At 39.3% G+C, this 16,842-nt stretch overlaps 1 protein-coding gene across 19 annotated transcripts in view; it reads right to left on the reverse strand.

Moving 5' to 3' along the window:
* Positions 1–454: 454 nt before the first annotated feature.
* The window catches only part of madd (MAP-kinase activating death domain), a gene marked incomplete at its 5' end in the record, with an annotated part of 67,088 nt that continues 50,700 nt past the window's right edge, over positions 455–16,842 (reverse strand). For 6 of the 19 annotated variants that reach the window (XM_014017003.1, XM_014017012.1, XM_014017002.1 and 3 more), the window contains 13 exon segments: positions 455–744; positions 1,959–2,005; positions 5,397–5,466; positions 6,015–6,023; positions 10,769–10,875; positions 12,228–12,300; positions 12,382–12,546; positions 12,632–12,739; positions 12,813–12,923; positions 13,028–13,133; positions 13,244–13,364; positions 14,656–14,718; positions 15,760–15,880. In XM_014017003.1, the coding sequence (XP_013872457.1) occupies positions 631–744; positions 1,959–2,005; positions 5,397–5,466; positions 6,015–6,023; positions 10,769–10,875; positions 12,228–12,300; positions 12,382–12,546; positions 12,632–12,739; positions 12,813–12,923; positions 13,028–13,133; positions 13,244–13,364; positions 14,656–14,718; positions 15,760–15,880 (1,215 nt within the window). In that variant the 3' untranslated portion in view covers positions 455–630. 19 annotated transcript variants of the gene reach the window in all.

Genomic DNA, 16,842 nt, shown 5'->3' on the forward strand with positions numbered 1-16,842 from the left:
TCTGAGAACACTCAAAAGGATTTCAGGGGTGAACACAGTTACGAGGAGTTTACATGCTCTGGTGCAGTACACAGGAGCTTCAGTGTGGAACGTGGGTCTCTGGATGGGTCGGCGCTTTCAAACTTGGACAGACTGAGACTTGACAGGAAGCACAGAGGAACACAGGACCGCTGCTTCCACGGGCGTGGAGGGGGAGGGCGGGGGTCTTCAGTGTAGTGAACGTGGAGGCTGCGTGTGCACGGGACCTGCATGCACTCTGTGGCTTGGGCTAATCCCTTTGCGTGGATTTACAAACTGTTGGATCTTGGCAGCGGGGAGAATAGGAGGGGGGGGGGGGGGGGCTCACTTCTTCGGATTAAAGAGTCAACAATGTGCAGCTAGTTGGAACGTGGGAACAGCAGCAGCGGAGAGAGAGAGAGAGAAAAGGGCGAGCTGGGAGTATTTACACGACATCACAGAGCAAACGTGTCGACACAACTGGATTTCAAAAAGGATCTTCCATCTACACAGGAGGAGCAGGAAGTGTGTGCTTGAGATTTCAGTTTGGGATTGTCAAAAGTCTGAGACGCCGTTTCAAGTAGAGAGGCACACCGAGGGGAGGGGAGGGGCGGCGGCGGCGCAGGGCGTCGACTAGCTAGGAAGGGGTCTCGGCGACAGCGTCTTGGGTTTTCCTTCCCCCTCCTTCCCCTTCACCGCCGCCACGTACGAGAAAAGACAGAGGACGGAGTAACAGATCTGATGTGCCTGCAGAGGAGGAGAAGACACGCTCAAGATTTTACAGAAAAAAAAGAAAAAGAAACGAAACAGGCTTTGGGCTAACTCGTCAGGAAGAACCCAAATCTAAAATGCGCCAAGATGATTCAWGTCTGACTGACGTTCTGGACGGATGCAACTAAAAACAAGCAGTTCTGGTAAAACCAGAAATCTCTTGTCGTTACTGCACCACTTGTCAGAAAGTCAGCGTCACTCCCACCAGCTGTACGCTACAGATGATTCAAACACACTCCGTTACAAGTCTCACCTGTCAACACACAACTGGATCGGTCGTGGTCAGCTGGCTGCTGTTAGCTTCATTTTCTAAACTACAACTCTAAATAAAGGTCGGAATTGTGAATATTCTTGTTAATGAAATATGAAAGTAAATAACTCATTTTAATTATTAACAGTGGCAAAAATCAAGCATTGAACATAAACTCTGTGCTTCAGGTATTTTTTTGCAAACATTTATTAACGTGTGTGTTTAATATTCAGACCTGAGCCGTAGAGGAACACAGAARTCTGGGGGTGGGTCAATATATCAGCCGGTCTTTGTGACGACTGTCAGGGTCAGTACTGTGTTATAATGATGACGTGCACCACTCAGCTCAATCATTACATCATCAGCAAAGATGAAAGACTTCCCTCTGAATCAGAGCAGCTAAAAAAGACTCGCTGACTCAGCACTTCCTGTTTTCTATTTTATATGTACACAAATATATTGATTGTACTGTAAAGACATAATGAAAGAAAGGTGTGTCTGACATCTAGTGGATCTTCTGTGAAACAAAAATAAAAAGTATTTATAATTCACCTGGGAAACAGAATCCCAAACATTCTTGTAAACTTGTCATTTCTGCAATTCAAAGGACTGAGTGCTTCATGTAAATTTATTGCATGTTCATTGTTTGTCTTGATCAGAGCAGAAACATGTCAGGTGACGTCTCAGTGATGTATACTGATGGGAGGTGGGGTGTGTGCAGATCCCACTGCTGTGTTTTGGACTGGAGTTCACACTCATGAATACTTTAAAACCCATCACCACACAGATGCAGTCAGTTCTACTTCACTTTCAGCTACAGCATGCTCTTCGTGTGGTAAAAAAAAACAAAAAAACTCTGATATAAATAAAATAAGTTATATAAAAGAGCCCTAAACAAAAAGACAAGCACAGATTAAAGGCGGAGGACACGGGGACTCACCATGGGAGTCTTGTACTTGTGGATCACCACTTCTTTAGTTTCAGGAACTATGTCGGTACGAGAGACAAAACAAAGCATTCAAAGGCAGCAGGAACCACGGTGGCTTCATGTGAGAGAGCTTTGAGGAGCTAACAGGGTTGAACTTTACACGGTGCAGAACAACAAGTGGGCCAAGAAGAGTTTCACCGTCACAAACAGGACGACTTTAGATTTCATTCCAAATCTATTTATTCAGTTTTAATCACCAATTTATCCAAACATCTCTTATTTTCATTTTGATCCACTTAAAGTCCAGCAAAGGACTGATTAAGGTGATCAGAGGCTGTTGGTGACACGTTCATGGCCCACTGCATGGACAAATCAAACCACAAGGGTCTTTTAAGAACAGACTGCAAAGGTTATAAGGTTTGACTAATGAAGAACAAACGAGAGAGAGGGAGAGAAAAAAATTAAAAAGAAGACGACGCCTTTCCCTCCCTGAACCCCTGTGACGTCACAGAAACGCAGCTGGAAGAGCCTAAAACCTGTCTGACTTCTCATGAGTAACTGTGAACCCGCTGCAGACATGGAGAGGCAGCAGGGTCCCCGCCTGACACCTCCCCCCCCACCGAGATGCAGAGGCGGGGGAGTCGGGAAGGTGGCGCTCACGTGAGGAACAATGAGGTGAGCGCCGAAAGGCAGAGCAAGTGACGAACGAAGCAGAGGGATGCTCGTCGGTACGGAGGAGGTGGGAAGGGAGAAAAAAAAAGAAACGGTGAAATGGGGGAGGGGGGAGTGATGGGCACGGGTTTCGTTTAAAGAAGAAAGGTGACAACACTTTACCTGCTGGAGAATGAAGGTTTTCATAGTGGCAAAGATGAGGAGCGACATTACAAAAGCAGCACAGAGGCACGGCAGTAACCCCGCCCGGCTCAGCCTCCACCTCTCATCACAACCGCTTTTTGAGATCAACACTTCAAACTGCTGCTAAAGACACGTCCTGCAGACATGTCATCAGGTCCATCTGACCTGTAGTCCTGTGACTGAGTCTCAACTCCTAATCACTAAAACTGACTTTCTCTTTWAAAAAAAAAGGTTCAAATAAACAGCTAGAAACTCAGAAACACCTCAGTGACACTGATGTCCTGATTGAATTAAACTGAGTTATTAATGTGTGAKTTTCTGTGCTGCTGAAACTGTGATGTTCAAACCAATCCTCTGACACAGACTGACAGCTCAGCTGTGTCTGAGCACACTCTTTATGTTTGGAAATAAAATCAGGATTTTTTATTATTTTTTTTTACATTTAGGAGTCCTTTTCAGTCGCTGCTTTCTAATGATTAACCACCAACAGAATATTGCTACATTTGGTTTGAACTGCCATCCTGGTCGTTTTTTATTTTTATTTTTTCATATTTTACGAGAATACTGACGAGTTTGAACCTATATATAATGTGTGTGATTATTTTACACAACGCAAATTTGTGACCCATCAAATCAAAACGAGGAGACGGTCTAAAAGTGGTACATGGAAAAATAGGCAAATATAGCATTTTAATTAAAGCACTTACAAAAATTGCATTTTGTCAAAATATAACAAATAAATGCCTTATCACTGTTTCATTTGAATGAACTGTGTGAAATATAATAATACATTTTTTGAAGCATGTTTTTGAGCAGTAGCAACAAAAAAACTGATTTTGAGGAAAAACGCCTTACAATTTTGAGATTTTCCCTGTGAGCTAGCAAAGTTTTCTTTCTTTCCAGCTGGGAAATGTCAATATTCAAATACCATTTGACATTTTTTCTTCATAATGAAATGACAAATTTCTCATTAAAATTACATAAAATTAGGATTCAGACCAAATATTAATGTATTATCGTAACCAATAAGACAAATTAAGGCATATCCCTGGTTCCGTTTATGAAATCAGAAAGAACCAAGTAACAAAATGTAGCATTTAAAGCCAGGAATCTGAAAATGTAATAAGGTAATTTTGACYGAATTTGATTTAATCCTCATTTCGATATGATGGGYCACATATAGGTTTCTGGAATTATGGTAGGGTTGGGCAAAATCATGTTGTGTGCGATTTATCATCAGAAAAACAGTCAACAATTAATATTTGCCACTTTGTGATTGATGCCACATGATATTTTTGTGTGGGATGCACTCCCTATCAAGCATACATGTGAGCCCGTGGCATTCTGCATCACTAGAGATTTTCTGCCACACAAAATGAAGTTTGACTGATGAAGTATCATTTCAGAACACAGAGTAACTGATTTAGTGTCAAAAACACAAGTGCAATCATTATCCCTTATATTAATAATTATCAGATAAATGCCTCAATTAACCATGATTAAATTTTTTGCCAATATTGCTCAACCCTAAGTCATAGTTTCAGTTATTCTGGTTTTAATCTGGCTTAAATATAACAGGATGCTTTAAACTTTTCCTTACATGTTTTTCCTGGTCATATCTGAGGTATTTCCTGTTTTGGACCTAAAGAGTTTTGTATAGAGCTGCAGCTTGTGTTACTGTAGAGCAGTTAAACTGTGGTTATAAAGATGGTATTTACTGGGGAAAATGGGAGATTTTCAGCTGCTTTCAGTCACCACTGCTAACATACGGTGACGAGACATGTTGCAGAAGAAGCTGCTTTTTTGGGGGGAGGGTGGGGTAGGTTGGTCAGGACACAGCTATGAGTCCTGAAACATTAAAGTGGGGTCTAGAAAGGATTTTCAGAATTAACTATGTTTAAAAATGATGTTTTTTTGCTTTACGTTACAAAAAGAGTGAAGTTAGTGTACGTACACATGGATGGATATAGCATAATGAATATTGTTACGAAGCCCTTGTTTATTTGACTTGATACTAATGTGCATCACAGGGCTCTGCTACTGTTACTTTATGGGTCAAAAGCTGATCATTTGGAAACCATTACTTTAAATAAATCTTATGTTTACGAGTGGAAGACCAGCAGAAAAGTAAGATAAACTAATGAAACAATAACTCTTACAAAACCTCATGATTGAAAGATGGTTTAAGCATCATATTTAACTACAGGAATAGACATTTAATGAAACATTTCCCTTTTCTTTTTCAACTTTTTTTTTTTTTTTTTTTTTTTGCTAAGAGGAACTAACTGTGGGGCAAAGGCAGAGAGCGAGTCCTTCCTTGCTGCCGTTCTCTAACCCACAGGCTGAGTTCCCTCTTCCTTCTCATCACCTCAATCAAGTGCAACTCTGACACCACRGGGCGGCTGAAATCTACATCTCCTGAAAAATTCAGCACTCGCCTCGCGCCCTGCAGACATCAGAAGCTCAGTGCTCCTCRAGCGCAGGAAAGCATCCAATTTAGCGAACCTTTATGAGCTTCTCATCAATAAATTTGCCGTGAAGCCGAGTTACTGCCGTGCCGAGTACAGGCCTAGAATCAATAGATGGTGTAATTACCAAATTCCTCCAGGACAAAGACTCCCTTCACTGTATTGCACTTTTTAATGTGACTCAGCTCTATGAAAACCTAAAAACAAACAAAAACAAACAAAACAAGACAGAACATTATTAACTAAACAACACCAGATGAAGAGTAAACACTTCATAGTCAAATTAAAATTAGCCATGTTGAGCTTGTTTCAATCAGTGTGATGAAGGGTAAAAAGAAAAACAGCTACACATGAAATGCAAGCTTTTAGCAGCTAACGAAAGAAAAAAAAAGACACTAGGAGAAGTTTCCATGATCAAACACATACATGGGCAATGAGAAGAAATGTATTTATTCTGTTCAAAGCTAAACACCAATTCAAAATGACTCTTTAATCAACGAAACTTGTGGTTTCTTTGTATATAAAAAAATCATTTTTATGGTCAGAGATGCAAATATGGCCCATATGATGCATACATAGAAGTTCCAGACAAAAAAATAAAGACAAAGACAGAAAATTAGACTTGCCATACAGCTAGGACAGGAAAAAGAAACGACAAAACGAAACAAAAAAAAGAGGAGAAAAAACAAAATGAAACCCAATAGGATSTAACTGCTAGTAAGCAAACACAGCAGAGGTTGTGTACCTTCCGCTCCTTGCAGGGGGAGAGAGCATGGGAGAGAAATGGTTTGGATTATTATCGGACAGAAGAGCACAAGCACTCGATGACACTCCGAGAGGACTCTACGCGCAAAAAAAGTTCTAATCAAGAGTTTAACTGAGATTAGCAGAGCCAATAAAAAAATCCAGCAAGAGAAGATTCAACCCCAAAAACATAACAAATAAGAGCAAAAAAAAAAAGAAAGAAAAAAGAGAGAACTGGAAGTTTGAGTGCAGTATTAAAAAACTGATTCACCTTCGTTATCCTGGACTTTAAACATCTCAGTCTTCCCCCCACCCCCCAAGCCCTCCATGCCTCCTCCTCCAGCAACAAGGGCTGGCACCAACGCAACGCGCTCACACAGCAGAACAGATACAAGGGCGGCCACCACTTAATCCCACTATGATGCAAGATGCCACCTCTGACATCTGTTTTCAGAGCCGCCCGGCCCCCTGCCCACTCACTATATGCTGGACTGAGTCTCTGTCATCAAGATTTCCAAGCTGTTGAGCACAGCTCCCGCTGAGGGTAGGTGGAAAATGTGACAAGCAAAGACACGACAAAAAAAAAAAAAAAACATGAAACCATTTTGTGCCGAGGCTTCATGACCTGATCTCTGAATACAAACCACTGCAACTACTGCAGCCAAGTTCCAACAAAAAAGCTCCAATTCTAAAGATACTAAAACATTCATAGAGACTAAATGCAAGATTTGCAAATCTCAAATGTATTATTTACAATTAAACATAGTACACATCAAATGTTTAAACTTATAAGTTGTACAATTTTTAGGAAAAATGAAGGTAATTTTGAATTTAATGGCAGCAACAAACCTCTGATGGAAACGTCCAGAAACTGAGATCAGTTTTTCTCCTGCTTTTGTCTGATGTGTAGCTGTTTAAAAATCCTGGTTGTTTGCCAGATTTGTTGTTTCATGATGCAGCAAATGTTTTCATGGTGACAAGTATGTAAACTACCTAAGAACAAAAATAGCAAAATCTATTGCGGTACTGCATAAAATAAAGGAGTTATTTAATGATAAAGCGTGTGCCCAACAAGTCGATCGCGGTCTACCGGTCGATCCCCAGCTGGTTTCCGGTCAATCGCGGAGCGCAACCTTGCTCTAACAGCTGACGAGCCGGCCCAGCACGTTTCCGCTCGCTGAGCTTCATTTTAACTCCGGCAGAAGCGGGGGAGGTGGGAGGAGTTTAAACACATTCCAGCCTTGAATGCACTCCCTCCGCCCTCCCCATCTTGTATTCTCACAGACGTAGTCTCGTGAGTTTTGGGTGCTGTGAAACAGCACTCTGAACATGATCTCGCGTGACTTTAGGGTCACGTGTTCACAACATAGCAGAGAGGCGGGAAAAAATGAACGAAAGACGAGCTAACAAGCAAATAAAAACATTATTTTCACCTGGAGTGGGAAGAGGACTCATATGTAATTCGAGCGCTGCCTTGGTTTGTCTAAAAAGGATAACGTGGAACGGCATTTCTTTCTAAACAATGCACAGATGCTGCGAGGCGGAATTCCCCTCCTAACCGAGCTCAGAATGTTCCGGAACAAGCTTTGCAGCACAGCATCGATTTTCACTCGGCCCAGCACCGTAGGTAAGGCTGCTAATGTAGCCGCATCCTGGCTCAACACAAAAGCAATCTTTCAGCGATGATGAAGTTAAAGCGTTTGATGCTGCAGACGTGCTTTTCCATGATTTTAAAAATAAAAGTGAGATTGTGGCTGCTATAAAGACGTGCAGTTGTCCACCAGGATGGATGATTGTGTCCAAATCCGTGTCCGTGTTTCTGCTGGACTGTTCTGGTGTTGAAAATGAGGTTTTGACTCTGCAAAATGACAGTGGGAACAAATCCAGAGCAACAAGTTGCATGTATGGGGAGTTCTGGAGTCTGTTGTCAGAGGAGTCTGCTTTCTCTCACATGAAAATCATCAAGTCCAAGAACAGATCCACTGATGATCATCTGGAGACCTGCCTGCGCCTCTCTCAACCATCTCACACTGCCAAGACCCTGGCCTCCTCCCAGTGTCAGAAGTCCCACTAAGGTAGACATACATTTATTTTTATATAGCCTGCATAAAATTTGTCTCCTCTGGACTTGTCACAATGTGTCTGTATGTTGTTGTTTTTTTATTACATTTTAGATCAGACTAGTGTGTTATACGCTGACTGGCACCTTTGTGTTATTTACTTATTTTGCAGTTTGGCTGTGCCCTTGTTTTCTGTACCTAACGTGGCTGTGTGTGTGTCTTGTCTGATAGGTGGTGAACCAGGTGGAACTCTTTGAATGGTCTGGAGCCAGCAGTCTGGACTAGTGAGGGACTGAGCTCTTCAACACCTGCAGATGACACCATCCTGCATGCTGCAGATTGAGCTTTGAAATAGTTGTTGGAGATTTGTGAATCTGCACCATCGTAAGTCACTTTTTGTAATAGTATAAATGAGAGAGCTTTATATTGTGTGCTTTGACTTTGAAAAAAAGGCGGCACTCTTGTGGTAGCCATGTTGACCCTGATAGTTTTTTGTTTTGTTTTTCCTCCCCTGTATGGAGAGAAGAGAGGACACTTCTTTGAATAAATGGAGACAAATTCTTGTGCTCCAAAGTTATTTGACTCTGTGGTTCTCTCCCTGGGCAGGTTTCCAGTGAGTACTAATTGAAGAAGGTAAAAAAAAATGATCCTTTTTGTTCGAGCATCACKTTTCTGTTTCTCTGTCAGGAGTTAAGTAAGGATTTTATCTTTTCKTTTTTTTGTAGGTAAATATATGGTTAAGTAGATAGTTTTGTTTGACAATACTTAAATTAAATAAAACTAGCAACACATTACGTTCTGTTTTATTTACTTTAAAGTGAGGAGTAGGGAGATGAAAAATTATGTTTTTTGATACTGAGCCTGGATGAGTAGGTCTCGGCAAAYTGCCGACTTCAAAAGTAGATCTTGGTTGGGCACCCCTTTTATAGACCAAGTAAAACTGGAGTTATGATAAATARTGYACACCACCTTTTTTATTACCTTTCAATTGCCAGTCTTGAAATATTATTCTGGAAATTGTTTCTCTATTTTTTTAAAGTGATTCACAGAGTGGTGACATCTGACAGATTCAGCCTCAGTAAAATGGTCTTTTTACACCCAGCCATTATAAAACACTCCTCCAGCTGTTTTTTCTTCCTATCACTTACTTTCTGAGTTTTAATTGCCTTTGTCCCAACTTTTTGAGATGTGTTGCTTCCATCTAGGGTTGGGCAACATTGGCAAAAAAATAATAATCACGATTGTGGTATTTAGCCGATAACGATTAATTTGATGATTAATCCCCTGGAGTCCCTGGACATCCTTATGTCCTAGTCACATGACCAATTTAGTGGGAAAGATTTGCTCTTCGTAAAAATCTGTCCCAAATTGTGTCAAAGTTACAGGCTTCAGGCTATACATCAAATTTTAAATTGTTTATAAATATTTTCAATACTCCTAATCGTTTTTCTAAACGTTAATTGCGCACGATACGACTTTGCCCAACCCTACAGCCATCAAATTCAAAATCATCTTTCCCCCACCAGAAAGGTTCAACTTGTTACTTTAAACATTTGATACATTTACTATGTTCCACTGTGAATAAAATATGGGTTTACAAGATTTTCAAATCATTGCATTCTGTTTTTATTTACATTTTGCACAGACAACTTTTTCAGAATTGGGGTTGTAAAAATTCTGAGTTGCTTAAATCTTTAAGTAAAATTAGCTTCTGTTCTGTGGAAATAAGGGTCCCTCTAATATTTTCATTATGAAGCACAACTTCAGACTAAGAGCCTGAATGAATAAAAAAAAAAGTTAAAACAGCGGTGACAACATTCTGGATAAAGGGGTTGTTTCACCCTGGTTGTGGGGAAAAAAAGCAGTTTGGTATTCAGGCAGTATTGTATGACAGAATAAAGTTCAAACCATATAACTATAGGTGAAAAAACTATTTAAAAATCATATTAGTCCAGGCTTCATTGAAAATAGTAGCAGTGTATGTGACTTTGTGGATTTTACTGTTGAGTTTCATCCCTTTTAAACGGAATATAATTAAATATTTCTATAAATCAAACTAGCTCTGACTACTTTTGCCCGCAGATATAAGGACAACACATGGTGTTATTCGAGGGTCCAAACTTAAATCAAAAGCTGCCATTAAATAACCAATTATTAATGAAAAGTCTTTGCTTCGAGGAACCTGTCTCATCGCTGTTACACAACAAACACACACAGATTAACACCTCGTTTCCTCCCACACAGTAAATGAACATGAGGTCTGAGCACCACAGATGTCAAAGAAAACTTGTGTGGCAGGATGTGTTAATAGTGCTTGGAAAAAAAACATGCATACAAATACACAAATAAAAACACAGAGTGGGGAGAAAAGAAGCAAATAAAAAWACAAAACAGCAAAAGCACAAACAGGAATTCTTCCTCTAAAGGAAAATGTTATGCATGACAAGTAAAGGCCAATCAGCTACAGTGGATAAAGGTTATAGAGCTTGTTTTTGGTGAACATTTCGATGGCAATAGAGGAAGACGTCACAAGATGAAACAAAACGCTACACAGGCAAATGGGAGAGACGAGCAGAGAGATGGACAGAAGGAGGGGATGAAGTCTGAACCATCATGAATAATTTTTATTATTATTCTCATGCCCTTATGTGAGATGATTGGCAGTGTTTCTCCTGTTGGGGTATGGGCCTCTTACCTGGCTGTGCATGAATTTCAGGTTGATTCCTTCCAGTGTCACCTGAAGCAGTCCACCTTCACCAGTCTTCATGTCCTGGACTGGGAACTCGCCACCCAGCTCTGGGCCTGAGGAGATGTAGAACAGGGAAGTTTTACCATCGCTTAGCTGTGGGTTTTGATTGGTTGACAGTATGGAGTTGTATATAACAGCTGGAGTGAGTCTTGGCCACATGATGTGATCTACTGCTGTAGCAGCAGTGCTAACCAGACCGGATTTAGCATTACTGTACATATTAGCAAAATAGAGAACAATGAGGACTGGTTATGTAAAAACAATAAAAATATTTATGATAATACTAACAAAAATAGTGTTTAATATATTAGAGAGTATATAAACTACATAATGTTTATAAAAAGTCAGAAAGCTGTGCGTGTTATAGACGTACCAAAAGATGAGAAACAGGACAACTTGTTTTATTTCAAAAATAAACATTTTATTTTGTTTACCTCACTGTGGATGTGATTCAACCAGTACTGAAGCAAACAATGTAAAAGTTTAAAATTAAAGGAAGCTTATAAAGTTGATGTAATTGCTTATTTTTTGAACTGGCTAGCAGATATTAGCTTGTGTAGCATATACTGTTAAATTGTTTAATTGTACAAGCTCGTTGTACGTCTAATATTTATGCAAGTTAAAATAACATTATAATTGACTATTTTTATGTTTCGATTAGACAAACCTGACTTGTTAAGAAGATAGTTAGCAAATATCAGTAAAGACAAGTTTCATTGAAAAGTATCATCAGATTTGCAGAGAACATTAAAGTGTCGACTGGTAAATATTTATTATTACTGAAGGCCCTGCCACACTAGACAACTTATGCCAACTTAGGAACATTTAAAAAAACAACTACATTGAAGATGGAACTGAAAAAAATCAACAGGAAGCTTATTTTCAGCGTGCAATTCGAATAAATTGATCAAATATATAACTTTTATTAGCAATTTAGACATAAAACATGTTTCACAAGTTGGCATAAGTTGTCTAGTGTGACAGTGCCTTTAGGACAGGTAAAAAATAAATACAAGCTTAAGTCCTAATTATTCAACTAGCTTAAAAGTCTAAGTTACTGACTGACTCAGGATCTAGTTTAGATCATAGTTATTTATATATTTTATTTATATCATCAGGCTGTTTTACACGATTGTTGAAAGAAATTAAAATAATTAACAATATATTACTTTGATGTAAAAAGGTTACAGATAATTTGTGACACAGACGCAGTTGGGCTCGCTTTTAATCAAATAGTTGCTTTTTTGGCTTTGAGCTGTTGCCCTGTTCGGACGCCATTTTTGTGACAAATGTTAACAGTGGGTGGGATAGGTGGGGCTCACTCTTGCTGTATTATATAACCGCTTTAGTTGACTTGATCAAGACACATAAATGCCCTGGACAAAAAAAAAGACAATGTCTCCACCTGGCTTAATGCTTTGTTGTCTTGCTGCAGCTCTTTCCATGCTGTCTTTAACACAGTAGTAAAGTTCACGACACTAGAATGAAAAGAGGAAAGTTAATTGAATGAATGTCTGGTGTTTTTATTGATCAGTACACATACAGGATGCACTGCTGACCTTTTTGGTATAGAACTTGTTGAGCTGTGTCTCCTGGCCGTTGCGTCTCCAAAGACACAGAACCTTGGTTTTAGGGCAGTAAGTCATGTTGATGAGCTTCTCGTACCACCAACGCTCGTAAACTGTACCGATGTTGCTGCGCAGGACTATACAGTCATCACAAACCTTTAAAAATCAAATTAAAAAAAAGAATAAATAACACACTTACATGTGTCTGAGACAATAAAAAAAGAGTCTGGACTTTACATACCTCCATAAAAAAGATGTCTCCTGTTGTATCTGTGCCAGCATGAACAACAAATGTTTGTTTCTTGATGTGACGACTTCCACTGGGCCTGATAGACAGCTCGCGGCCACTCTGCACATAATTTCAGATCATTACAGAAAACTAGCAGAAGCTGAACTAGCTGYATAAACAAACAGTTACAAACCATATTGGGCAGTTTGTCCAGTAACTCATTGATCTCTTGGCTGTACGTGAGGCCAATGTGAGACTTGCCCATCAAGCGCCTCACTTTCTTCCTGACGTCGTTTTTGTTCAGCTGAACAAATAAAATAAAAAAACATCCATATTTAAAATTGACAAGTTTTTAACAAGGCGAGTGGAAAGAAAGATTAAACTGCTTGAAAAACCAAGCTGCCGTACTTTCATCATGAGCATGTATGCAATCAAGTTGTGCAGTAGGGTAGCCAGAAGCCTGTCCTCGTCGTCCTCCAGACGCTTGCGATCATGCTCTCCCAGTGACAGGTACCTGTGGTGACGCAAGAATCAAACAGTGACGACCTCAGGATGGGTTACAGGCCAAGACTGAGATCGATCAAAATTAAAATCAGTAGAAATTAAAAAAAAAAAAGGCCAAACCTTTCAATCATCTCCTGGGGGCCCTGGTCCATCCCCATCCCCTCACGCTCCAACATCACAGCATCTAGGAAGGCGTCCTCCCAGAACTGCACCTGGTCCCAGAGTGTGGAGCGCTCCTTACCTGAAAATCGCAAAGCAAGCACGTCTAGCTCCTGGTGTGTGGAAAGCTCTACTAAATGCAGCCAAAAGCGCACATTCTGTCATCCCTGACGACTTTTGTACCTCTACATAGTTTCCCATTTGTAGTGAGTTCAAGTTCAAACTTGTTTATACAGTCGAAGTTAAAACCGCTTTACTTTTAGTCAGTTTTATCATTTAGAAAATTACAAACCAATATCGACAAGCAGTACTAAGCATTTGGCAACAATTTGATGAAGTCTTTCATTGAATGCAAAGTTAATACAAACTCCTAAGTACTGGATAAGGCATCAACACTTTAACATTGGACATTAAAAACACTTCAAACTATTCATCAGAAGTGGAGTCCAAACGCACAAGACTCTGCAGTTTGCAAATGCTAAGCCTCAATCTACAAAAACATTTTGAAATAACTGAAAACTTTACAGGGATCATCTAAAGGAAGCAGCTACAGTTTGGACTATGTTTGCTTAAAAAAACAATTGAATGAAGAAATCTTTCTAGTATTGGCACAAATCAAAATTTGAAACATAATAAAATATTTGCGCAACTCCATTCACAGATGTGATCACTGTTTATCAAACAACCATTTTGTTTCCAAAGCTGATTAAAAAGGAAATGATTGCTGATTTTTGTGACCAAGGAAGTGGTCAACGATTCTCAGAGGAGCATTATGAAGTAGTTTAATGGATGGACAGTTTGTAATGAAGTTTTTTTTTTTCTTTTAATGGACATTTTCAAGAATATTATTTAAAACATGCAAAAAATTAAGTAAAGGCAACAGTTTGCCAACAATGGGATGACAAAGCTGATGTAATAAAATAAAGCCGAATGCTTTAGTTGGTTATTTAAACTTTAAATGAGAAATATCATTAAAACTAGGAATAACTCATGACAGTTTCTTTAGTTCTGCTTGTCGAAACAATACTGAACCAGGACTTTGTTTGCAGTAGAACTTATAATACAAACAAAATAGTTTTCTCCAAAATATCTCAGACTATAGATTATCAAAAACCAAAGAAGTGAAATTATACTGAATTCCTCCAAGGATAAAATAAATGTTTTTTCCCCACTCTATATCCATCTATAATCACTGAAATCTTGATTTTTTTTTTTWAATTCTTTCTTAGTTAATCAGTGTTAAACACAGATACGCACCTCATAAATGAACAGGAAAAATTTGTGTCACATAAAAGATTGAACATGAAGCCAGCTGGGCTGAGCACACACAAGTACAAAAATCAAAAGAAGCAAAGGCAAGAGATCAGCCCTACTTAGAGAAAAGGTTTCCATGGCCGCATCCTCAAGCTGATCCCAAACGGAGCTCTTATCTCGCCCTGGAGGAATTTCCCATCAAGCGCAGCAGAAGGGAAGAAAAAGCAGCCAGAGTTTGACGAGGGGGTTAGGCGAAGAGGTGTGAGTAGATTTAACGACAAAAACAAGGGCAGAGCGAGCCGAGATGCACGTCACAGAAACAAAACACAGATTATTACAGACAGCATGAACATTTATTTACCACTATACAACCTGTAGCTTCAGACAGACACTAAAAACAAATGTTTTACAGAAAGAGAGAGAAATGTTTTTGCTAGATCACATATGAGGTTACAGAAAGGCTGAAGGTTTATCCGGTTAATAAATTATAACTCTAACATTCAAATACTGTAAGTTTACTTTGTCATATTATTTTCAGTAGTTACAAATCTAATTTCATTTAATGTCACATTTTTTAAAAAGTGAAATATTTTTTTCCTTTTCTCCACTTCCCAYGAGCTTTGCCTTTTATGTCCTAAATTCATTTGATCAGTTTTCCTAAACCAAACAACTTTAGATTTCACTTGCCATTTAACATCTGAATTTAATGTACTCAATTAGAGAACAACTAGAGCCAAAAGGTGTAGTTGTTCAAACCTAAAATTAGGTCTAATCTCAGCTTTTCTCCTATAAAAATGAATAGAAACATAAACATAATAATTTCATAGTCTGAAGAAAAATCCATTTTAAACGTGAAAAAAATAATCACAAGCTCTGATAATAGGGTTAACCGATAATGCATTAACTGATAACACTCATTTCTTTCCTATCACGTCATTTTATTTAAACGGGCAATTTGAAGGCACAAAAAACAAAACAAAAACACACAAAAAAATCTATATATGTATATATAATAAACAGTTACTGTCTATTGCACATTTAAGTTTAAAGGTTCAAGTTAAAAAAAATCCTGATAAGAGCAGACAACAAAGTTAATTTTAGTAAAGAAAAGCCCAACAATTTGCAACATTTTTCAATAACACATACAGGAAATGTTACCTTCACACAGCTGATTGACCCCAACCTAAAAGAGAAAGCAGAGAAAACCAGAGAGCATCACTTACCCAGCAGGCCTTCAAACAGATAAATCCTCATACTGATGTCCTCCATGGGTTGTGATGGTGGACCCCTGACCATGGCAGGTATCGGCTCTTTAGTACCAGGCTTCAGAGTRTGAGTCTTTCCCTGTGGAGTGAGARAACAATGTCATGACTGCAAATGTTGTTTGTGTGTCCAAAAGAAAGGAAGAGCTGTTGTTCAGTCTGATCTTTCACAACAGTCTGATGTACTTACAATATGAAATAAATACAACTAGGCCTGTCACGATGGTCAATAAATCAATTAATTGCACGATAAAAAATTTTGAGGTCGGTAAAAAAAATGAGGACGATAAGTTTCATTTTCCTGCTTAATTGTTTACTTCGTCTCTCTCCCTCTCTGTGCTCCGCTACACAGGAGCTCAGCTGACTCCTCCCCTCCTGTTTTCTTAGTGTGGGAGGAGTGAAGTCTCGCTTTAGCATTAGAGCTCGTAGCAATAACAAACTAAAGAAACGTTTCAAAGCAGAACGCGGCTGCTGCAGTGTCGGAGCACTATAGCCTGAATTTCGCTGCGGGGAGACACAGAGAGAGGAGGAGAAGGGGTGGGGGCTAAAACTCCCCCAGACCTGCGACAAATTCGTCAAGACTTTACCTGTAGCTCCCAAAAATAACAGGAAACTTAACGCACCATCTGTGTTTTAACTAAACACCCAAAAACCTGTAGCTGTCGCAACAACTCATGAGGAAAACTCTGAACTGTCTGATTTCCTCCCCCGCAGCGCTCTGCTTGTCTCCTCACTGACTGTCCCCTCCTCACACACACACACACACAGACACGTTTGTTCTTCTATCCTCATGGGGACTTTGCATTGAATTTCATTCATTTACCAGTATTTTCTATTACCATTTGACCCTAAACCTAGCCTAAACTTTACATATGATGTGAACTGGGCTTATGTCCCCATTAGAAACAGTGGGTCCTCACYAGGCTGTGTAGTTCGCTTTATCTCTAAAGAGATGCTGCTCTTTAATATTGTTTATTTACTGTCTTAGTTGTGTGTGTGTGTGTGTGTGTGTGTGTGTGTGTGTGTGTGTGTGTGTGTGTGTGT

This window comes from Austrofundulus limnaeus, unplaced genomic scaffold (genome assembly GCF_001266775.1).
Source record: "Austrofundulus limnaeus strain Quisiro unplaced genomic scaffold, Austrofundulus_limnaeus-1.0 Scaffold159, whole genome shotgun sequence".
Lineage (NCBI taxonomy): Eukaryota > Metazoa > Chordata > Actinopteri > Cyprinodontiformes > Rivulidae > Austrofundulus > Austrofundulus limnaeus.